This window comes from Centroberyx affinis, unplaced genomic scaffold (assembly GCF_046629955.1).
Source record: "Centroberyx affinis isolate AG114_WGS23_722 - 3 ecotype Tasmania unplaced genomic scaffold, CSIRO-AGI_Caff_v1 ptg001765l_1, whole genome shotgun sequence".
Lineage (NCBI taxonomy): Eukaryota > Metazoa > Chordata > Actinopteri > Beryciformes > Berycidae > Centroberyx > Centroberyx affinis.
In genome coordinates this window covers 35,245-58,172 of record NW_027280162.1, presented here as the reverse complement: position 1 = coordinate 58,172, position 22,928 = coordinate 35,245, and the positions used below count along the sequence as shown (strand labels likewise).

The window sequence follows — 22,928 nt, the reverse complement described above, 5'->3', positions numbered from 1 at the left end:
ACCCACAATGTGATAAGAACTCGATGATGAAATTAAATAATAATCTTTATACTTTAAGTTGCAGTGTTTTGTGGTCCAGAAAATGTCTGAAAAGGCAGTGTGACTGTTAGAAAACCGGCAGGCTGTCTCTTGTTTCTTCTGATTTGTTTATTAAAAGACTCTTTTTTACATAGTGTTAAATACAATCTCTCTCAGGAAAACAAACAAATGTCTGAAAGCAGGTGATGAGAAGAAAGGATGTGAGATCAAGTTTGATTTAATATCCCGCCATGAACCCCACCAGTACAGTATATCACTGCATAATTATTTTAAAACTCCATGCTGCCGTCAGCTGTGGATCTTCATATTGGAAAAAAAATAAAATAATCCATAGCATGTCTGTGCAAAACAGGGAGAGTCAGGTCCCAAAGAGAGTATGCTAACATTGACCCATATTCCAGCAGCGTGCACCATCCTTACATTGAAGGCAACAGAGCACAAATCATAAAACAGCCAGCTCTAACATTCAAGCCTTCTATCTTCCATCAGGATGGCCATGGTGCATTTCTGGTGTGTAAGTCAGAAGAACAATCATGACCCACAGGTGCAGTAGTGCCTGGGAAAGGAATTTGTCACAGAGTTGTTAATTTATTTGTCTAACAAGTGTTCACCTTTTGAACAAATGAATTAAAAAAAAATTATACAGTCTCTCAATCAAATACTCACTATGTACAGGATCACGAAAACTCTGGCCATCGGGTAGCGTCTCAAGAAGATTCCCAGTCTTATGCTGAAATGACAAGATTTTCCGTTTATCATTGGAGGGACAATGAAAAAAAACGATGTGAATTTTAGTATTGTGAAAGCAAGAAAAAAAAACGATTGTGAAAGCTCACCTAAAACGGTCGATGGTGCTGGCTGCTTTGCGTACTTTGCCATACACACCTGGGCTGTCCTGGTCACTGAAAAGGACCGGCGTGTTTCTTTGTCGTGCCCCTGAAAGTTAAAACACACAGAAAAGTAAAAACACCCGTCTAGAAGAAGGTGACAGTGGAGTTAAAATGAAGTCGGATCAACTATTCATGTTAAGCCTCATAAAACAGAAATTGACCCAATATTTAGAATTTGTGTTCAAACCCAAATGTCTAGTTTTAAATGAATGTGTTGGCATATGAAATCAATAGGGGATCCTGAATTTGGGACTAGAAATTGGGGAAAAGCTGAGAAAACCTACAGTGATGCCAGCTTGTCTCTTTGTAAAAAGAAATTTTGATGACTCTGCCCCATGAATGCTTAACACTGCCCCCTAAAATCAGTTCACATGATAAAAAATTTTATTAAATGAAATAATAAAAAAAACCAACACAGTGAAAGTTACATTTTGACCCTGATCTCAACTCTCTAGCCTACCTGGTCCCTCTATATTGCCCATGTTGATGGCTGGCCCTCCGCTCTGTCCTCCCTGAGCGTTCTTCAGCTGCTGCTCCAGACGCTCCAGCTGGAAGACCAGGGAGCTTTTCTCCGTGCCCAGAGCCTCCAGCATCGTCTGCTTCTGGATCAGCGTCTCCGTCAGCTGGTGCAGCCGACTCTCCAGCTCTGTCTGGCTGCTACTGCTGAGAGCCTTGTTGGTCAACTGGAGGAGTAAAGTAATATCATGATGGAGAGGAGTGCTTCACTACCAACAAAAATTTTTTTGCATGCGGTATATTTCTATTAAGTGATTTACCTGGTTCCTGAGTTTTTGGATTTCATCTTCCCGGTCCTTGATTCGGCTCTGGAGAGTGGACTTGGCACGGTGTTGCTCTTCCTCCAAGTACTGCAGCTCCTATGGAAGATGTAAAAAAAACCCCATCTCAAGTCATTTTTCTTCTTACATAGCTCAGGGGTTTGATCAGACATGTAAAAAGCAGGAAAACATCAGTCTCCCATTAGAAATGAATGGGAATTGTATGTCCAAGAGCCTAGAAAAACACATCCTTGATAGCTTGTCATTTTCTGTAGTTGCCATGTAGTTAAATGACTTATCAGTCCCCCTCACCTGTTTGTAGCGCTCCACCTCAGCCTCCACCTCCTGCTTGGCTCTGTTCTGCACGGCCTGCTGCTCCTGTAACTCCAGCTGCTGCTCCCGCCATGTCTCTGCCTCCATCAGGGCCTGATTCTCCAAATCCTGCAAGAATAAATAAACACGTGTCACCCATGCAGCTGAATAACCGACATCTCCACGGTCTAATCAAACTGTGAGATTTGTAAGGTGGACGTGTTTCTCAGAGATGACTCATCAGTGTTCACAACTGCTTCACATCATATAGAGACATTTACAACTGGACACTTCTCAGTGCAACCATAGATCTAGAGGATCAAATCAGCATCACATTATTTACATTTTTTCCACTTTCCCTGCCCAGATTTTTTACAGTCCACCTAAGGATTCGAACCAGCGACCCCCTAGTCTAACTTTTACCCTGTCATTTTCAGCATCTCACCTGTATTTCTGTACGGAGCGTGTGCACTTGGCCCTGCAGCTTCTGGATCTCGTCCTTCTGCAGCTCCTTCTCGTGACGCAGCTCCTCCAGCTCCAGAGCCGTGGCCCCGCCGCCGTCCAGCGCCTCCAGACCAGACCCCTCCTTCAGACTGCTGATCAGCTTCTCTTTGGACTGGACACAATTATACAGAGAAGATAAGTGAAATTACACCATGTTGCTGTTGACAGTAAACGCCAACAGTGCTACTACTTCACAGGAATATTTATTATATTTGAAAAACATATCCTCAAAATTGTACAGTTTGATAAGTAATATGGTAATATTGGTAATTCAGTAATTCAATATGAGTGCCAATCAAATCAAATTTAATTTATATTTTTGACACAACAATGAAATAGCAATAACAGAAACAAGAGTGGCAGCATCACAAAAGGACACAAGAACAGAACACATGATATTTAAACGGGTGAAAAGTATAAATTAGTATAGAAAATAGTATAGTTTGAACATTTAGAAGATTTTCCACTTCAGCACATATAATCCTTGGTCACAGAGTTTGCTTTAGCCTTGCACAAGTCAAACGTAACGCTGATGCTACCCATGACTCATATGGACCTCTGGAGGGCCTGTAGCAGCGAACCGTCATGGTGACTTACTTGTAGGATACGTGAAGCTTTGTGCTTGTAGTCTTGCAACTCCTGCTTGACAGTCTCAGCTGCAGCTCTGGCACTTTTAGTTTGCTGCTGGAGGTCCTCGGCCCGGTGCTTCTCCTCTGCTGCCCGCCGCTCGGCTCCAGTCACAGTCTCTGCCAGCGTCTGCCTCTCAGCCTCCACTTTGGCTAGACGGGCAGCATACTCACTCTGCGGGAAACACAAGAAAACACGACCACCAAGTACTCTTAATTTAGTATTTCTATGTGTCAACAAAAGAAAATAATACCTGAGCGCTAAATCTTGTTTCAAATAAGATTTACTTGTGTTATGTTTTAAATGAATGCCGTTTTTGTAAGCCCTGAGATATAAAATGATGTACAAGTAAAGCTTACTGGCAGCAAGATTTACTGTATGCATACTGCTTTGTTCAGTCTAGACTCAAGTTTTTTACTGTGCCCCTGGGATGAAATTCTGTTTGTGATGTGCAGTCACTAATTTCTGTGTCACGTTTTCATTTAGGCACACCGAATAACAATAAAATGCAAAGATGAACACTAGATTTTCTTAACCTTCATCTACACAGAGAAGAAAATGGGAGCAAATCCACCTGCATCTGCCGGTAGCTGTCCTGTTCCCTCCTGAGGCCCAGTTCAGCCTCTCGCAGCCTCTCCTGCATCGTCTCGAGAGCTTGGGACTGCATGCAGCTCCCTTCGGTGTGATCCTGCATGATTCTGAACAAATGGAAAATATAATATTAAAAAAAAAAATCTAAAAAACTAGCGATGAAATGCAGATGTGTCAGGGACAATAACACTGCTAAGCTGAATCTGATCTCCAGTTCAAAATGTGGTCAGGACGGTGTACCTTGACTTTTCATTCTGTGCCTCCTCTAGCGCACTGCTACGGGACTTCAGTAACTGATCAGCTTCATCCAGTCTGATTTTCAGGACCGCAAGTTGACCATCCTTAGCAGAAAGGGCCTCTGTCAGGTCATCAACCTGCGACCGAAATTCCCTCACCGTCCGGTCTGTCCGAGACTGGTCCGAGTTCCATTTGTCGGCGCGTAGGCGGGCCTGGTTCAGTTCTACAAGAGCGGACAAAAAATTAAACCAATACAGTGGGAGACAGCACAGAAATGTAGGACATTGTCATTCCTGTGTTGTACCTCAGCCTTGTCTCTTGAACACTTACCATCCTGCAAGTCTTTTGCTCTCTGGATGAGTGAAGCCATCTCCTGGTTGAGGGAGGCTACCTCGTTGCGCAGAAGCTGGTTCTCCAGACGCAGACTGGACAGGACTTGGCTCTGTGGCTCCTCTGTGGGCTGAGGCTCCTGTCTGCTGGTCTCCTGAGGAGGAGCCAAGCCAGAGTCTGAACTCTCAGGTGTGTCTGTGGTGAGTGGGGTGGGGGGTGTGGACAGGAGACCACGTAGAGAGAGACAACCAAAGAAATCATTGAGACACAAACAAAAAATATTGTTAGGCCATTTATATAGATAAGGCAAGACAAATCTGATGTAGTTGTGGTTATTTTGTGTTGTAGGGCTGTTGAACTAAACAAATTCTTACTCCCCTAATAGATTTGTTTGACTTGTCTGTTGATCAGTCATATTGCTTTCTTAACATTGTCATCATACAAATTAAGGAAATAATCCAAAATTACCAATTTTGACCTCATGTATATATAAAAACAACACATTTCTGGATATTTTTGTGATACCAGGCATCATACCAGGCATCATACCAGGCACAACGACAGTGAATAGGATAGACAACTATGTCAGTTATCTAGGGTCTTAATAACAGATGATTTGGCAAATCAACTAACAGGCAGTTTATACCTTGGCTTTCTTTAGCAGAACCATCCTCTGATGTTTTGATGCTGTGAGCAGACAGTGAGCTGAGGCTTGAGGCCCGTGATATGCCACGGGTAGAGGGGGGAGTGGAGGGGACTGAGGGGACAGTATGGGGAGCAACGGAGGGAGGAGGTGGTGGGTTTTGGGCCTCGGTGACTGGAACTGACACTTTCAGTAGTTCTCGTCTCACATCCTTCCTGTCGCCGGCAGGAGGGTCTGAGCTGTTCAGAAAGTCAAACAGCATGTCATCGTTCACATCCTGCTCGCTCTTTTTGCGCCTCACGAAGCCAGAGGAGGCTTTGGCTGTGTTGGGAGCGCTGCTGGCGGAGCCCAGGGGAGCGCTGGACACGTTGGCCGTGCCAGCCAGCAGGGTAGCGTTGGACCTCTTGATGTTGCCGGCTGCCGCAGAGATGAAGCCCGGTGCATCGTGAGAGGACGCATAGGCATGTTGTGTCACAGCCGAGTCAGTCCTGTACCCTGCACCACTGTATCCAGAGGTGACTGTGGGATCTTCTTCATAGGATGTGAAGGAGGATCCGCTTTCCTGGCTCTTGCTTAGTGCAGTGGCAGCTCCTTGGTCCACTTTATTCAGGAAGTCTTCAGCTTTCCCAGCCAAGTCAGTAAACCAAGACATTCTGCATCCTAATGGCAGAAACAAACTAGCACAATACCGTGGTGAAGTTAGATATTGGAGATATTCGGCTCTTCAAATCTCAATAGCATTTAAATGAGGCACAATGCTATAAAATGCAATGGTTATGCAGGTAGGGTTATATCTGTCGAATCTCCAATACGGTTAGCAACCATTTGAACTTAGCTTTCTGCACAGCTAGCATGCAAACCATATAACAGCGTAACTGCTGGATAACTATAACATTACCACTTATTTCTGGCACGAATATATGCAAACAAATCAGTTATTACAGAGTCTAGGCTAGCATAAATCTACATTAAACATAGGAGGCTTGGGTTAAACTCTAGACTCGTAAAGCTAACAGGCTAGCTAACCACTACTGGTAAGCTACTGACTTACCGTTGAAAACGACGTCCGACCTCAGAATATCTCGGTCACTCGTCTGTCCCCAAGGTTTTACTGCTGCGCATTAAAAGAGTCTAATACCGTTAGGAAAGACAATGTCAAATGTCATCATATGTCAATAGGATCTTGTTGGTCTTCTCAATACGTGGACCAGGAAGTCCTGCTAGCAAGGACCCAACAACAGAGCGTCTGCAAAAGAGCCTGATCAAAAATGAACCAATCAGCTTTTCTTTTTCCTTTTTTTATTGAAAGAATCTTCATAAAATACAGTAATGTAATAAATAATAACAACAATAATAATAATAATAATGGGGGATATACAGATTTACTCAAATTACACAAAGACTTTATATAAATGACAATATTAAATGTTCTAACTAAGCAATGTCACACGATATTGCTGTTGTACTCTACATCAGCATAACTGTGATTCAGTCGTAGATACTCACAGCCACATTATATTGTGTTTGGCCAAACAACATTCCAATTATATATACAGTAACAGAGTGTTATGTTTTGATAACCTGCACCCATATTACAAATGGCCCAGGAAATTCTTGTTCACAATGCACAGTTCTACCAAGAGTACCGATTATAGAAACACAGTCCATCATAAAAATCCTAATCATGATGATGATAAAGAAGAAACGTTGTATGAATTAGGCCTAGTCATTGGACATATCTGGCCGATTTCAGTGTGTTTTCTGGCCTACAGCAGCCTAGTCTGCAGGCTTATATGAGAGCGTTGTTAAAGCTGTTGTAGGTGCCATCATATGTATTGTCAATTCAAAAACTCTGTATTGAACATTTGGCAAGAGATGTTATTGGCCTTTACAAAAACTCCCTTTTGTCATCTAAAGCCATCGATAACAGTCAAATCCCCGTCTTCACCTGAAACAGAAAAAAATACATCCATAGCAAGTGTCATTGGTCTGACCCATGTATTACTTAAAAAGAGACAAACAGACACAAAACCTATGAAACAGTGCCTCTTTATTTTTCCCGCACTCACTCCAAAATGCATATTTACATGGCATGCCACATCAATACAGGAACTGACTATGGACACAATCGATAACACTTAAGAATCTGCTCTGGGAGTAGGGGCAAGGGAGTTATCCCATGAACAACCAACCTAGAGATAATAGAAATAAAGCAACGCTTTTAATCATCCATAGAAAAAGTTTCATCTTAAATCAGGTTGTTTCAAAGACTTAAAAAGTGACAAATGTTGCCCAGTTGACATGTACTGACTATGCCAAGTTCCTATATTTATCTTCTTGTTTGAACAGCGGGCCGGAGTTACGGATGAGTCGTAGATGGAGATCATCTACAGTTCTGCAGAAGACCATGACATGGTAAACTTGGGATGGACTGGAAGTGTAGATTCCCTCGCCTTTTGGAAAAAAGGACCTACAACAACAGCAATTCAGTGATGATGAGGAAGAAGCTGGTCAGCTCCATTAACTGTCCGGTCCAGTAATCTCAAAGTAACTCAACAATCTAAGTCTTATAAGATAGTGTCCTTGTTCAGGTAATAATCCACAAGGTAATAATCCACAAGCGCAGCGTCCTTTTAAAAAAAAACAACAAAAAAACAAAAAGGACACGGAAGGAGTGAACTCCAGAAGATCCAAAAGAGGGGAGAGAAGTTAAATACATAAAAAAATTAATAACAAAAAAACCCCACAACTCAATATATGAGTTTGTGCGCAATAATGAAAAAAAAAAATCTGGACAAGTTTCTTCCTAGTGAGATCCTTTGAGAAAAAAATGTTGTCTTTGCTTAATCAGTATTTCCTCTGTGTTAGGATAAACAGTCTCTTGTATCAACATTCAAACGCACTTCCTCCCGAACTCATTCTCTCTCTCTCTCACTCACTCGCTCACACACACACACACACACACACACACACTCACAGCCAATTACACATGCAATGTGGTTTTTGAATGAGGGGCTAGCCACAGCTATTAGATCAACCCCCTCCTCTTCTTGTAGTCCTCCAGGTTGAGGGACCTGCGAGGAGCACCGTCCTTCACCGGCAGTGCATTGGAGCTTACTGACAGAGACTTTGCCTCTGCAACAAAGAAGAGCGATATTAATTAATGACCCTCGCTTCTAAACTGGTATTCAATTCAATTCAATTCAAACTCTGTTCAAGACTCATCTTAAAAAAGCGGTCCACAGCAGATAAAAACAACACAAGACAACTAGGATGCTGTCGGGGGCCGACAGCAAGGGTATATCCCCGAAATTCCCCAATCCTCGAATGCCCCATTAAGTCAAATGTAATAAAAAGCCATTCAATAATCATACAATGAGACTCCAGGGTTAATCTTCCCAATTATATTGGTTGTATGTCCCAACTATTTTTATTTCGCCAAATAATAACATTTTTCCTTCTGGGCTAATCTAGTTGTTATAAGCCAAAATGTTATAGGCCATGCCCACTTTCACTAATGACGACCAAACTTCAGATTTTGACTAGAACATGGTGCTAGGGCATGTGTAGCGAATTTCGTGCAATTTCACCAATTGGATTAGGAGATACAGTTTTCTGGCCTTTGTGGCGTCCCCTATTGGTCAATATTTTAGTGGTTTTGCACACATGTTCATCCATTATATGTGAATATGTTGTCCAAGTTTAATGATGATTGGACCATCTATCACAAAGTTATAACAACTAGTGCAGTGCCCGTTCGCACCGCTGCTGCACAGAGCGCTGTTCGCTTGTTTATTCAACGTTTATTAATATTGAACATGTCGCATGTCCAAATTGCACCAAATCTGACACTGCACTTCTTTGGGTCCCCAGCAATACACCCGCCAAGTGTGAAGTCGATCGGACGAACAGTTCTCGAGATATGGGACGGACACACAGACAGACAGAGATTCCTTGCTTTATAGTATGATTTAGCTTATAGGCCACACCTCCAACTTTAAGAGTTAATATCTTCAAAACTACAGTAGATATCAACAATCTATGAACAAAATTTAAAGAGCGTAGGACCATAGATGCTACTGACCGATTTTGGTGGTAATCGGTCAAACGGTGTAGGAGGAGATGTTAAAAATGTGTTTTTCAAATAATTCAGAATATCTCAAAACTTATGGCAAATTTGCAGAGTACAGTTAGGTGGACATGTGTACCATGTTTCATGTAAATCGGACAAACAGTGTGGGAGATACAGCCCTTTAAACTTTTTATTTTTGACCTTTAATTATAGCGCCACCATCAGGCCGATAATAATCAAAATCAAATCAGTTCTTCCTCTAGGGGTCATCAATGTCCATACCAAATTTGAAAAGATTCTTATAAAAACTGTTCAAGTTATCGCGTTCACACGAAGGATCTGCGGTGGATGAGACAGCGGGTGGGGTGAATCCATAATATCCCCGAAATGAGTTTTGGGGATATAATTACATATAAATAGAAGAAGATAAGATAAGAAAAGATACATATAAAAAGAATAGGTATGTCTGGTGCAGAGGTGTGACCAGGCCAACTTTTGAGTCCCAAGTCAGTCTCAAGTCTTGAAGCACAAGTCTCAAGTCAAGTCTCAAGTCTCAATGTAGAACACAAAGTCAAGTCAAAACAAATCAAGAGTCCAGTATCAATTTAATATTTTAAAGAAAACTAAATATCTAGGACTAGGCATACGGTTTTAATAGGATAAAAACTTGGTAAGAGCATCATGAGATTGATTTCTATGATCATTTTCAACTTCAATAAATTCAATCATTCAGAAAACAGAATTTAAATTCAGTCGTCTGCTGGAACAAATCTAAGTCATTTACACAAACACAGTATCTTTTGTCAAGAAACCTTTTCAAGTCATCAAAGTACAAGTCAAAGTCAAGTCCCAAGTCACCAGACCCCGAGTCAAGTCTCAAGTATTCTCTCCGTGAATCGAGAATAAAAAATTGTGACTCGAGTCCAAGTCATGTGACTTGAGTCCCCACCTCTGGTCTGGTGGGCAACAACAACCATCTTTGAACAACAGCCGCGTAAAACACACACACAGCGAATCATCTTACCTGCATTAGGAACCTGCAGGTCAATCTTGACATCAAAGTCATGAACTTTAAACAGGTCCTCTGAGAGGTCGCTGGTTGGCTTGGGGGCATCTTTGTCTTTCTGGCCCGCTTGATCCTACATCAAAAGAAATTGGGGAAAAAAAATTAGAACGTGTTCAGGCAAAGACCCAAGGTTAAGTTCTAGTCAACCTTGGTGCTGGTTATCGCTGGGAATGTGTCAATACCAATGCTGGTTCTCATACTTCAAACGAAATACATTTCCCTATGCAAAAGAATCAATTATTTTCCCTTTCGAACTTGTAGGCCAAAATGCACTTGAGCTCATTGAAAACACAATCTAAATGAAGAATTAAACATTATGAAGCTTTTTGACACCTTTCAAAACCTGTTGAGGCCTTAAAATTTATATCTACAGCTGTAGCCAACAAAAAGGTCCCTCATCCTGCTGTATTGCAACAGCGACTGCAGCCTATTCTTTGTAAAAATGTTTTAGACAGAATTTAACAAACATATTGTAAAACACAAAATAAGAGTTCCAAGGCACTGGAACGGTTTCCAAAGAGCACCACGAGTTATACGTTCCACACCACTGAAGCACACCTTGTACTTTGCTCAACCTTGCTCAGTAAAATGGCTAAATTTGTGCCCCAAGAAAAAAACACTCAGAACAGTACTGATAGGTATCATTCTCCGCTCTAGTCATTATTCTCTGATGTTTATCTGGAATCGAAGACGCCAGTGAAATGCCATATGTCTTGTATGACGCATGACCATGTGCACGTGAACCACGAACATGCAGACTGTGTCAATGTAAACAAGGTCAGCATAGCATCATGTTACACATCACTTGTTGCATGGCTAAAAACAGGGTCAACACAACAAGATGAGTGATGCTACAGGCCAAAAAGAGGACAGAACAGCGACTTGTGCTTCTGTACAACCCGCTGAACAGATCCTCGAAGTGGATCTTGGTTCCTTACCAGTTTGTTCTTCTCTGCAGAATTGGGATCTTGCCCCGACCCAGAGCCATACTTCTGGTTTAGGTGAGCAAGGATAGCTGCATGGACTGACGGGTCTCTGGCCTACAGAACCAAGAAGAACAGATTGACACAACCTTAGAGTAACCGCAGCAGATTCATCAGTGGTTAATTGCATTGTACATATCCTACTTTGGAAAATCTTACATGACATAATAATGGAAATCTTACATTAGACACCATGGTGGGCTTGCACTGTCTTCGGGTGAAAGGATCCATTTGCTGGTTCTTGGCATTTTGTCCCTCAGCCTGTGAGGAAGTAAATCAGCAAGTAAAAAGTCATTTAAACATCATCGTTTATAGAAAAATCATCACAGTCGAATACACACAGGTATGAGGATGATGCTGGAGGAGACGGGCACGTACCACAAGAGCTTTTTCAGATTCCACGATGTTCCAACTCCTGTTCCTCTGATTAATGTAGCTGGAGGATAAAGAGATTGAAAGAGTCAAACAGAATACAGAATGGTATGAACAATCTCCTCCAAAGCAAAGGATCATGGTATTAAGGATTGTATATTTAAATATAGAGTATGTCACGACAAAATTGTTCATTGATATATTCCTGCCTCATATTTTACACCTTATAACTGCAGCAATAAAACGTTACCACCCCCATTACACTAGCCCAAATAAGCTATGCTGTATTTTAATTTGGGTGAGGTTGTGGGTCACATTTTCTGCAAAAGCTGTAATTTCCATTCCAGCAAACTGGTAAAGGGATGTTTTTTCAACCAATGGAACGGAGAAATGCACCATTTCTGATAGAAAACAATTTATATTGCTGCAGCATTGCTAACATTTCTTCATTCAGTGGTTTAAAAGAATTCTAATGCGCTATTTGAAAATCCAGCGCAATGTTCCCAGAAGTGAAGCCAGGGACATTTTCCCTTTTTATAAACATTTATAAGTCTAGACACAGTCAGACAGCTATAATTGTAACTGGCGAACCTGATGGCAGAGATGTTCTTGGTCCTCTGCCTGTCAAGTGCTTCTGCCCTCTCCTCTAGCTCGTTCAGCTCATCCTGGATCACTTTCACTTGATCACCATCTCCGCTTTCTTCTGCCATGGCCTTTAGTAGAAATACAGACAGAAGGGATAAGCATAACACACCAGAAATTGATATATACACACGAGACAATCTTCTGCAATATTTCAAAGGCATAATTTGTCAGCATCTATGTTCAAATGTTATGTTTTTTGTTGTTGAAAAGCTGATTTGATTGTACTAGTTTTAGTTTACACTAACCCACAACAATTACTTGGGACTTATGTAATCAGGACATATGTTATTTGGGTTTTTTATTCCTTCAAAAGATAAGTCCATCTACCAGTGACCAAGCTTCACATTTAACATTTGACAGGTTGCAAAGTAGGTTATTTTACAAATGTAAAATTCCATGACTTTTCCATCACCACTGAATCCTATAAGTGTATTTCTCAGTACCTTATCTTTGAGGAGTTGAGTTTTCTTCATGGCATAATTTGGTGGTGCTTTTCGGAATCGGTCTTTCTCTTTCACAATCTGTGAAGAGAACAAAAACAAAAAAGTATTTTTTTTTTCTGCACTGCATAATGTGTGAGACCAGAGAAATGACTGAACATGAGAGAAACGGACTTACATCCTCTATGTCTTTGTCATTGAACTTATAGTTCAGAGCTTCTTTGATGGACTGCTCCTTTTTGGTGATTTCATCAAGAGTTGGGACTTGCATCCCAGCGACTATCATCTGCAAAGGAGAAAATCAACACACAGCACATTAACTTGCGCCATCTAACTTGGCAGATTGGACAGATCATTTCTCTCTCTCTGGCCCTTGAAGAAATTCACTTCCCCTTAATCTGAGGTTTTCTATGACATATTTTTGTTTAGTCCACTTACCGCCTCTTTCCACTTCATGAACTCATTTTCTGTAAACTCCTGATTCGACACAAACTCAAGTCTGAAAACCCGCGTGTCGCCGCCATGCCTGAGGAAAACAGACAAAATATCTAAAGTCACATTTTGGGAGCAGGGATAATGGAAGAGAGGGTCCAGTATTTGAGTCTTGGATTCCTACCTTAATTGTAACCCTTTGTTTGTTCTCGTTGATCCAAGCTGGTAAACCTTGGCCGTCTCTACCACATCCACTATTTCAGCAACCTTTCAACGGCAAGAGAAAGGAATATAATTACATAAACATTCATCATTTAGACATTATTTAACCAGGCAGACCCACTGACATTCAAAATCTGTTTCAAGAGAGACCTGGCCTTCATGTTTCGACTGAAAAACAGATCACAATAACACAAGAGCGCATTTCTATTCAAATTTGCAGACTGTATGAGAAACAAATTTGCAGACTATATGAGAAACATTATCAACGAGTCCAACTTACCCTATAAACTGGTTTACTACTGCTGTTCCCAATCCCTATCCTCACAAAGCACCCAGTCACAGTTTTAGCAAAGAAGGGCATGTGGCACCAGCGCTCCAGCTTGTGCCTGGACAGGCGGACCCGGTTTAGCTCATCCGGTAGTGAAACAGGCTGGGACTTTGGCGGAGTCTCCTCTTTTCTGATAGCGGAACAAAGTAAAGAGTTATTCAAAAGATTGTGACATGATTGACTCTGTAATACTGTTCAGCAGAAAATCAAACAACGTGATGTTAACACTGATGAGATAGAAAAGTGTAGTCTGCTTTTTAAGTTGTTTAAATGAACAGGTAGAGCGGCTTTCAAATCTCCGGCAGAATGATACTCACTCGTCATCATCATAAGATGAAGAACGTGAACTCCGATCACTTTTTACTGATGACTTGTCATCGTCTTCCTCTTCTTCCTCCTCATCATCAGAGTACACCTCGCTGGTCTTCAGGGGCTGACGCTTGGCCAGCAGTTCCGCTGCTCAAAGAGGTCAAAGGTCAGCGTTCTGAATCGACTCACAACAATGGAATCAGACAGAAATAGAAATATCAAATATACACATTAACTGTGCCAACCTGTTCTGTTCTTCTTCTTCTCACGCTCTGCCTTCAGTTCTTCCATGGCCTGGGACTTCTTGTCGAGTTTTTCGTCACGCTTTGATCGCCTCTCCTTGTTATGCGACATGACCTAGAGAAGAGTGGAAGTTGCAATCGCACACGAGAAAGTCAAGCCTGTGTAATGCTGCAGACGTACTGCTACATTTGTCTGACTCTTTAATGTTAATTTAAGTGAGTATTTTATAAAATGATTAAGAATAAATCCCCATGCACACAAAACAAACTTTGCACCAATTAATTAATGCAGTAATGTACAAAATGTGTCTTTAGAGGGGCTGATAGACTGTTGTGCAGTGGTGACTTTATGTGTGCTGGACTTTCTTCTTTATCTTAATCTTTGATCTCTGATTTGAACTCAGAGCTTGAACAGTCCCCAGCATCGATTCTAGGAATGAAGCACACTGACGTGCTATTTATTATCTTTATGGATCTCTAAAATGGTATAAGATGCTCATGAAACTGGACTCACCACTTGTGTGTCTTGAACCTGAGATAGCTTCCTTTTTTCTTGCTCTTCCTCCTGCTTCTTTTTCTTTTCCTCTTTCTCCTTCTTCTTTGCAGTCTTCAACTTCTTTTTAATTTCAAATCTGTCAAAAACATACAAAATCAAAAATGAGGTGACACTGTGGGCATGCACATTCCACAATGCAGAGATATCCAGCTGATTTCTCTGGGGTGGCTTACTCTAAAGCATGCACATCAACTACATGCATTTCCTTCTGTGAAAGGAACATCTGCTGACAAAAGTATGTCTATTGTGAGACTTGAAACAATCTTGGGTCAAACAGGGTTTGCAAACCACATTTACCATTTGATTTAAAGGGGTTTGCCACATCAGGACAATGCAGATGGTGTCAGGTAAGTGGTATACCAGTGTCATTTACAGTTATAGCCCATTTACTTCTGTCTACTATCATTTTGCAATTCATGCTGTATGTAATTGAATTTTTTTTTTTTTGCTCATTTTCATTGTTTTTAGAATATAAACTTTACAGTATCAAACCTAGCTTGACATTAACTGCTGTCCCAACTAACAAAGACGCCCTTAATAAGAAGACATGGATGTAACAATAAAGTTTGTACGGCAACATGTTTTTGAGGGATTATTTCCTGGCGTAGACTTCCACTTCTTTCTATGGGTGTCAGGTGATTAACAGTAAGCAGAGCGTAACCTATTGCAGCACTGAAAACAAACACTCAACTTGGGCACAGTGAAATAACAATAAAATAGAAACATTGACAAACCCAAATTAAGGCTTGATGTTTACTGTGATGCTTTACCTAGCTCTGTGATAGTTGTGTTTCATACTGTACAAAAATGGATGGCAGCATATGGCTTCTTCTGAAGTCACCTGTGTGACGCCAGCAGGAATAATGTACAGCAGAAAGAGGGGCAACCGACAATTGGCACAAACTTAAAAATGTTGCACATCTCATCATTCTGGTGTTCCACATAACTTAAAACAAATGCTACAAATAAAAATATAATTTAAAGATTCTTGCAGCTCCTCTCTCACAATGTCACCACTCACCGTCTCTTGAGCACCTCTCTCTTCTCAATTCTGTTGAACAGCTCTTGTTCCCTCTCCTTCTCTGTCATCTGCTCCAGTCGAGCCCTGTCCTCCGCATCTCCCATCAGGTCGTCGTCGTACCCGTCCCGGAACACGTCATCCTCAGAGGAGTCCGAGTCCGAGCTGGAGGACGAACTGTTGCTCTCTGAATCAGACACCTCTCCTGATAGACAGAAAACAACAACAGATACCTTACATTAAATGGTCACCTGCAAATTTGCCATTCATTGGCATGAACAGGAATTATTCCCATTTGAAGCATTTAGCTGACTTCAGCTTTTACCCAGGGCAATTTATCATGAATGCAACACTACACAGTTTTCCTAATCAGTTTTCCATGACATATGTGAAATTTCTATGACCATTATTTGTCGGGGTATATTAATGTTCAAATTTTGTTGATTGGCCAAACTAAATATTCCAGGTCGTGTTTTAGCTAACTACAACTGTTGACTGTTACAACTTGGGACTCAAGAGGTTATGAAACGTATTCTTTGGGTTATTATTCCTTCTAAGGTATCACTAGTAGCAGCCAAGTTGAACTTTAAACAAAACACACTAAAAATTTCCATAACGTTTCCCAAAACCTTTTGGGCAGAAATGAATTTCCATGAGTTTTTCCAAAATCAAAAACTTTTACAGATTTTCCATAACTGTAGTAACACTGCATACAGTACAGAGGGTGGCAAAGTAAGACAAATAAACCAAATACCAGCTTAGTTGCTTCCCTACGTGCCAGCTGGGATAAAGGGGATGAGCGACTGAGTCACCTAATCCCAGCCACCTGAAATATTCTACCCATTGACATGGCACCCTGGTGATACCTGTAATCTACATCTTATAATATGTCATGCCATGTTGCCTTGCACTGTATGCGAGATGCTACTATCCTGGAGCCATGTGTGTCAGTAGATGTGTGTCAGATTAAAGCGATTCTGGGCCTGATAGTACACCAGCTGAAGTAATGATAACACATTCTGCCTCTCTAGAGAAGCTTGCCAAGATGATTCTTTTGCATGCAAAGATTAAATAAGAGGAAAAGAAGAGGAAAATTAAATTAAGCTGCTTTTAAAGCGCAGATCATCTTTTCCCCATGTACAGCCTGAAGAAACTTACCCTCCTCCGGTGCAGAGCTCTCCGCTGAACTGTCTCCATCTGAGCTGCCAGACGCTGCTGCTTTGTTCACCCTCTTCTTTGTAGCGTTCTTCTTGTCAGACCCCTTCCCTTGCTTAACCTTCTTTTTGCCTTTGGTGCCACCAACAGTCCACTAGACAAAGCATTGAAAGCTTCAGTTTTGGTTATCAAATAATTTAAACTGAAATAGCTGAAATACTCTCTTGGTGAAAAAGCATTTCAGGTGAACTTTGGTGTGCCTGATATCTGAAAAGAGCAATCTGAAATGTTTTAAAAAAATATGGCCTCCATTTTCAACTTTTTATTACATCCATAATTGAAAGAAAAAGAGTGAAATTCTGCAGAGCAATTAGTCTGTCATACCTCGTCATCACTGTCAGATGTCTCAGAGTCTGTGGAGGCAGCAGGCTTACTAACTGGCTCTTCCTGCTCACCTGAGTCAACCCTCTTCCTCTTCGCCAAAGACAACAGCTCCTGAAAGCAAGTGGTTTTTCAGAGAGAACAGCCAATGAAATCACATTCCTGGAAAGAAGGAAAATGCACCCAAATATTGAAGGGAAGCGGGATAGCTGAAAACCACACTTGAGACAAGAGGTGGTCACGAACTCATAGCACCAATGCAAAGATTTATTAAGACACTGCATACATGTGAGCAGCACAGATCTGAAATCACAACCACATGAGCTCCCTGCAGAGAACTCACCAACTATTAAACACCAATCAGTTGGAAGCCTTGTGACTGTTTCATATAACTGGCTTAATAGTTAACTTTTCTTAACTCATCTAGCCACCAGCTGACAGTAAAGAGACAACTCAAGAGGCAACCTGTTGGCAACCAATTACTGAAATGCACCAATTGACAGATGCTAATTTGAAGGACATAGCCACTATCTCAGGGTTAGACGTCAGGTTATGCACACAGAAGTACACTAGAGATCAAAGTTATGGAAGCAGCATTCCTGTGAGGCTCTTCAGCTATTTGACAGACAAGGTGGCTTGGAAAGCTAGTTAGCTTGCTAACGGCTGTTTGTCAACAACACCGAAATAGAACTTCAGCTCTGCGCCCATGACGTCATTCAGGAGATAAGGTTCTAAATCCAATGCGACGCCACACCGACTTCAGTTGTCTAAACACTTCCCACTCTCGTCCACAACTTGATAGCCAACGACCCCCGGTTCTGTATATAAGTTAGCCAGCCTGCTAACTAGTCAAAACCAGCAAGGCCTGTGGCGCGGTGTTTTCGTGCGAAATAACACTGCACGACAAGAGCTAGCATTGAGTACATCTCTTGGAATGTAGCTAACGTTCCCGTTAGCATAGCTAGTTGCTGAGGCTCAACAGCAGCACTGTATTCGGTTGAAACAAATGTAATTTGATTGGTGCCGTCTTAAACAACTGAGCCGTACCAAAAACGTAACAATTTATTTGACTCGGGGCTATCACATTTGTTCACAAAGGATTTTTATGTCGCTGAGCAAGTGTTGTACTCCAGTAGCGTTAAATACGCTAGGCCTACTTTCAGTTTTTCCCAGCCAGACCAGGCACAGCGCAATCACGGACTGGCTGGCTAATGTTACCTTGGTTAGCACACATTAGCTTCACCTCAAAGTGTTGACAACTTAATAAACGATCATTATTACAAATTAGAAAGGTTGTGCCCTTACCTGATCTAAATTATCATCACTAGCACTGTCTTCAGAGTCGGAGTCAATCACGACTCGACCTTTCCGTTTCTTTACATTCACCATGATTAGCTACAAGGCTAACTTGCTAGCTACCTCTATGTCGTCTGAATGTTTGTTTGACGGTACGGCGGTAGCTAGCCAGCCAGTCCTGCCGTGATGCTACCTAGCTAGTTGGCTCTGCAGTCAGACACACAAAGGCACAACTGAGCATGCGCGCTCATAATGATTGCAGAGAATTGCTACTAGTTTTGTATCACCATCGATAAAATATATTAATATACATATCCATACGTGTGTTTCTCAAACGTTTATAATAAATAGAGCTGATGAAAAATGGGAGGGAAATGCAAGAGCGCTAATATATCTGAGGGGGAACTAGATATTGTCAGTGAGAGCGTCATCAGGACAGAGATCCTTGGTGCACTTGGGGTACATTCAGGATAATGTAACCGTCTATCAATGCACGTTCTCAGTCCCGTTTGTCGCACTGGCGTGTCGCTTCTATATTGTCCATTTCTATCTGACGATGTGCTGAACGCAGCCCAAGTATTTCCGCTGCCTCTCTGGTGGACGGACAACCTTGGGTTTGTGCATATGAATGTAGCAGTGTGTAAGTATCTTGTACTTAATAACTGTACTATAAAGAGTTTACTTTATAGTGTTGTCAACCTCAAACGCCACGAGCCTAGACCGCGCAACCTGGCGATGCTTCCATCGCGCCGTTTTTGGTCCAGCATGCCCAATGTAAGTGGAAGTTGGTCAACATTATGGGAACATAATCCTAGCATGCTATCAGTGTATCTAGTGTATCCTAGTTTAATACATCCATGAGTATATCCTGTTCAGGTCTCCTGAATAATATACAGCAGTGATTCTCAACCTTATTCATATCAAGGACCCCTAATTTAATCCACATTAGGGCCACGGACCCCCATTTGATGAGATTTTGTCTCTCTGCCCCAAATCTGAGAATATTTTTATTGCTAGATATGATTTTGTCCAGAATTCCATGACTATCTGTATTGCAGGTAGAGAGATAACAGTGAAACTATGATCAACACAGTCATTCTTCTACATTCTCTAATTGTGTTCACTTCTTGTAAATTAAATAATGTTGAAGTTTAATAATTCATCAATTTGCTGGAACCCCCTCAAGGACCCCTGGTGGTCCCCGGACCCCACGTTGAGAACCACTGATATACAGCATGGTCATTAGTTATATTTATTTCAACGTTGTCTAAAATGTGGTATCCTGTGCCAGATAATGATGTGGAGACTGAACATGAATATCACAAGTCAGTTGAATAGGATTTTATAAATTCCCAGGCTCTTGTAATTCAAAGGAAATCCAACCTTCATAATCCAATATTGCTAAGTACAATAACAACACTGTTCTTTGTGATTTATCCCCACAGTGACTCGTCCAGACTGACACCGACATGTCCCTGCAGAAGATCACACGCCTCCCTGCAGTGAGGCTGCTGGGCTCCGTCTGCCAGCAGCAGCAGCTCCTGCTCCCCTCCGCCTCTCCTGTCTCTGTGTCCAGGAGGGCTGTGATTCAAAGCCCGTACAGACGGCCCGGCCAGCCCAGAGAAGACCCCCCTCCGTGGCAGAAGATCAAGTTTGACTTTTCAAAAGGTGTGGAGGGGATGAAGAAGCATTTCACCCTGCTGAAAAACGAGTTTTTCGGCCGCTGGGTCGGTCCAGAGGGCAAACCCATCGTCGAGCATATTCTGGAGCAGAATCAAGTGATATGGGAGTTCAGAGGTCCAGAGAGCCTGGAGCGGTGGACTGTGTCCTCAGATCGAGAGGTCGGAGGCCAAAGTGAAGCTTACTTGAAGCTCGGCAGAAACAATAACACCTGCTTCCTGTACGGGACTCTGAGCTCCACTCCTCCAAGAGATGGAGAAACACGCTACAGTGGCTACTGCACCATGCGCTCAAAGCAGCCACTGGTTAGTGTCCTGTGATGTTCCCTGCTTTCTTTTCTCCTCCTTTTGTAGAATCATACATCCAGTCTACCAAACAAATGCTGGTGTATTTTGCCGATGGCCGACTAGTTTTTCTGCTCTGCCAGCCACTTTGGCAGGTAACCGTAAAGCTGTCAGCAGCAGGGATGGGCAACCATGTGCCATTTGTTATTGGTATTCATTCCAACCAAACACTACACCAGCTGAATTCATTCAGTTTTTTGTCTGTGGTTGAATGTGTGTTAAACAGGGGTGGAAAGAGTACTAATTTGACTTGAGTAAAAGTTAAAAAATAGCTCATTAAAAATGTACTCAGAGTAAAAGTTATGTTAAGTAAGAGTTACTTTTTTAGAAAATAGAACATTGTTGCATGATACATTTTCCATGTCATTCTAAATGGATGAGAGGACAGAGCTCAAACTAGATCCCTTTAATAAAAATAAAAATACAAAATAAATTGCATAAAGTAAAGCCAGATTACTCTTCTTTACTCCACAACCAACCAATTTACATTGGTCCAGTTTCTGATGCTTATGGAGAATCTACAAAATGTTTACTCTGTAATGGATGTGATTTAAAATGTAGTGAAGTAGAATACTTCAATGAAAAACTACTTAAGTAAAAGTAATATTACTGACCTTAAAAAATACACAAAAAAGCTACTCAACAGTAACTGGAGTACATGTACTTGGTTGCTTCCACCCTTGGTGTTAAATATTGAAAACACCAGGTGTGTTTTGTTGGAATCAAAACCTGCAGACTTTTGGCCCTTCATGGCACAGGTGGAGATTCTTTTCCATTTCTAAAATTCCTACTCAGCTGGTAAAACAGTCAAAATGTCTGACAGTGTATTGTGGAATGCATGAGGCACTGCGGCTGGAGGATGAACAAGTTAGTTTCCTACCATGACCTCAACATAGTTAACCCCAAAACATTGTTTCTCCAGGCTTCCTTTGAGAGGAAGAAGCACTTTGATTGGTCCAGTTTCAACACCCTGCATCTGCGCGTGCGCGGTGACGGCCGTCCATGGATGATCAACATCGCAACAGAAACCTTCTTTTCCCACCAGAAAGATGACATATACAGTTACTTCTTGTACACCAGAGGAGGACCCTACTGGCAAGATGTCAAGGTATAATTCTTTAAGTTATAAATAATGAGTGTCAGGAGGCAGAGAATGCAGTTGATAGCATCTTTAAAAAGTTGATGCTTCAGGGTCTGTTCATGGGTCTTTTTTGAATGTTTTGCAGTCTACGAAGTGCTATCAGTTAGTTCTGTCGATATTCCTCAAGAAGCATCAAGAGTTAGCAGTGATGCTGATGTGCAGAGTGACTTCCCTTTACTCCTTCACAGATACCTTTCTCCAAGTTCTTCCTCGCACATCGTGGGAGAATACAAGATGATCAGCATCCGCTCTGGCTGGACAAGGTAGAGCAAAGGAAAACACGTCCGATTTTGCATTAAATGTAAAATGCCTTAATGTTTATGGCTGTCCTACATCAGTGACGCTTGATGAAGACATGCTGAAAAATTAAGTTTAGCCATTAAACAGTTAGGGTTTTTAAACTTTTTGCACATTAAAGTTAATTTGCATCCTTGCCTGAAAAGTGATTCTTCCATTAACTCCAAAAGGATAGGAAATTTTTTGCAAGAAATTTTGACAATGCTTCATAAAGCATGAACACAGTACTGTATCAACCTGTATGTTCACCTTGTTCACTTTATACACACTAGTCACCTCATGTTTTTGTGTCTACAGATTAACACCATTGGATTTACCCTGGGAGATAAAGCAGACGGCCCATTTCAGCTGGAGATTGATTTCATCGGCGTCTGTAAAGATTATGCACACACTGAAGAGTTTGCCTACGAGGTGTACAAGAGGAATCCTGAAGTCTGAGAGCAGCACACTGCAGCTGCCCATCAAAGATTAACTGTTTTTGGATCTAAGAGCTGCTTTATTCCAACACTGTCAATAAAGCAAAAGAAATCTACTGTAGACTCACTTGAGGGACAAGCTACATATTCAAGATATGAACCAACAACAAAAATCCTGGTACTCTTGGTAATGCTATATATGAAGAGATGCTTCACATCTGAACTTCTATTCATGGACTGATACCTGACCGTAAATGAAAGCATTTTTTTCACTGTACAATTAAAGTAATAAGTAAAGTAAAGCCTGAAGAGGTGAGTTACTGGATATGAAAATACACAAATGTGGCTAACTGAAACTGAACCAAACATTTTTGTTGCATTCAGGTGATGCTTTTATTCAGAGTGACTTGCAGTGAAAGCGGGAAATGGTTCAGAGGCTTGCTGAAAAACACGTCGACATTAAATATGGTTGTAGCTGAGATGGAATCTGTTTTTGTTATGTCTTCCAATTATTGCTCACAATCACTAGGGGTCCTTGAGGGGGTTCCAGCGGGTCCCAGCAAACTGAATTGTTAAACTTCATT

The 22,928-nt window shown here is 41.5% G+C and overlaps 3 protein-coding genes across 5 annotated transcripts; 1 reads left to right on the top strand and 2 right to left on the bottom strand.

Annotated features, from left to right (window-relative positions):
* Positions 1-141: 141 nt before the first annotated feature.
* Positions 142-6,146, bottom strand: golga5 (golgin A5). Its single transcript, XM_071529106.1, has 13 exons — positions 6,001-6,146; positions 4,953-5,626; positions 4,307-4,501; positions 3,980-4,199; positions 3,723-3,846; positions 3,119-3,322; positions 2,463-2,633; positions 2,018-2,146; positions 1,706-1,804; positions 1,390-1,612; positions 876-975; positions 706-769; positions 142-595 (listed from the first exon to the last, which is right to left on the bottom strand). The coding sequence occupies exons 2-13, from the start codon at positions 5,599-5,601 to the stop codon at positions 515-517; spliced, it is 2,259 nt and encodes a 752-aa protein (XP_071385207.1). The 5' UTR covers positions 5,602-5,626; positions 6,001-6,146; the 3' UTR covers positions 142-514.
* A 153-nt stretch (positions 6,147-6,299) lies between these two features.
* Positions 6,300-18,646, bottom strand: rtf1 (RTF1 homolog, Paf1/RNA polymerase II complex component). Of its 2 annotated transcripts, none has more exons than XM_071529099.1 (18): positions 18,476-18,646; positions 17,174-17,284; positions 16,793-16,943; positions 15,638-15,839; positions 14,578-14,692; positions 14,064-14,175; positions 13,827-13,965; positions 13,462-13,639; positions 13,144-13,226; positions 12,966-13,053; positions 12,706-12,813; positions 12,531-12,608; positions 12,034-12,155; positions 11,449-11,506; positions 11,254-11,331; positions 11,026-11,127; positions 10,046-10,145; positions 6,300-8,084 (listed from the first exon to the last, which is right to left on the bottom strand). In XM_071529099.1, the coding sequence occupies exons 1-18, from the start codon at positions 18,557-18,559 to the stop codon at positions 7,978-7,980; spliced, it is 2,016 nt and encodes a 671-aa protein (XP_071385200.1). In that variant the 5' UTR covers positions 18,560-18,646; the 3' UTR covers positions 6,300-7,977. The 2 variants fall into 2 exon arrangements, with proteins under 2 accessions (XP_071385200.1, XP_071385198.1); XM_071529097.1 differs by having other exon boundaries at positions 6,302-8,084; positions 10,046-10,160; positions 14,575-14,692.
* A 422-nt stretch (positions 18,647-19,068) lies between these two features.
* Positions 19,069-22,377, top strand: ndufaf1 (NADH:ubiquinone oxidoreductase complex assembly factor 1). Of its 2 annotated transcripts, none has more exons than XM_071529095.1 (5): positions 19,069-19,106; positions 19,912-20,451; positions 21,413-21,598; positions 21,820-21,894; positions 22,226-22,377. In XM_071529095.1, exons 2-5 carry the CDS (start codon positions 19,936-19,938, stop codon positions 22,364-22,366), a joined length of 918 nt encoding a protein of 305 aa, XP_071385196.1. In that variant the 5' UTR covers positions 19,069-19,106; positions 19,912-19,935; the 3' UTR covers positions 22,367-22,377. The 2 variants fall into 2 exon arrangements, with proteins under 2 accessions (XP_071385196.1, XP_071385195.1); XM_071529094.1 differs by having other exon boundaries at positions 19,074-19,240.
* The last annotated feature ends 551 nt before the right edge of the window (positions 22,378-22,928 follow it).

Excerpts from the sequence above, each read along its gene's own strand:
- golga5 (XM_071529106.1), bottom strand. The coding sequence starts at position 5,601 with ATGTCTTGGTTTACTGACTTGGCTGGGAAAGCTGAAGACTTCCTGAAT. Across the intron at positions 3,323-3,722 it reads ACAGCTACCGGCAGATGCAG|AGTGAGTATGCTGCCCGTCT; the intron begins GTGGATTTGCTC and ends TGTTTCCCGCAG. Across the intron at positions 2,634-3,118 it reads AAGCTTCACGTATCCTACAA|TCCAAAGAGAAGCTGATCAG; the intron begins GTAAGTCACCAT and ends AATTGTGTCCAG.
- rtf1 (XM_071529097.1), bottom strand. The coding sequence starts at position 18,559 with ATGGTGAATGTAAAGAAACGGAAAGGTCGAGTCGTGATTGACTCCGAC. Across the intron at positions 14,176-14,574 it reads AGGTTCAAGACACACAAGTG|GTCATGTCGCATAACAAGGA; the intron begins GTGAGTCCAGTT and ends ACTCTTCTCTAG. Across the intron at positions 8,085-10,045 it reads CCTGCAGGTTCCTAATGCAG|AGGCAAAGTCTCTGTCAGTA; the intron begins GTAAGATGATTC and ends TCTTTGTTGCAG.
- ndufaf1 (XM_071529095.1), top strand. The coding sequence starts at position 19,936 with ATGTCCCTGCAGAAGATCACACGCCTCCCTGCAGTGAGGCTGCTGGGC. Across the intron at positions 20,452-21,412 it reads TGCGCTCAAAGCAGCCACTG|GCTTCCTTTGAGAGGAAGAA; the intron begins GTTAGTGTCCTG and ends TTGTTTCTCCAG. Across the intron at positions 21,895-22,225 it reads ATCCGCTCTGGCTGGACAAG|ATTAACACCATTGGATTTAC; the intron begins GTAGAGCAAAGG and ends TTGTGTCTACAG.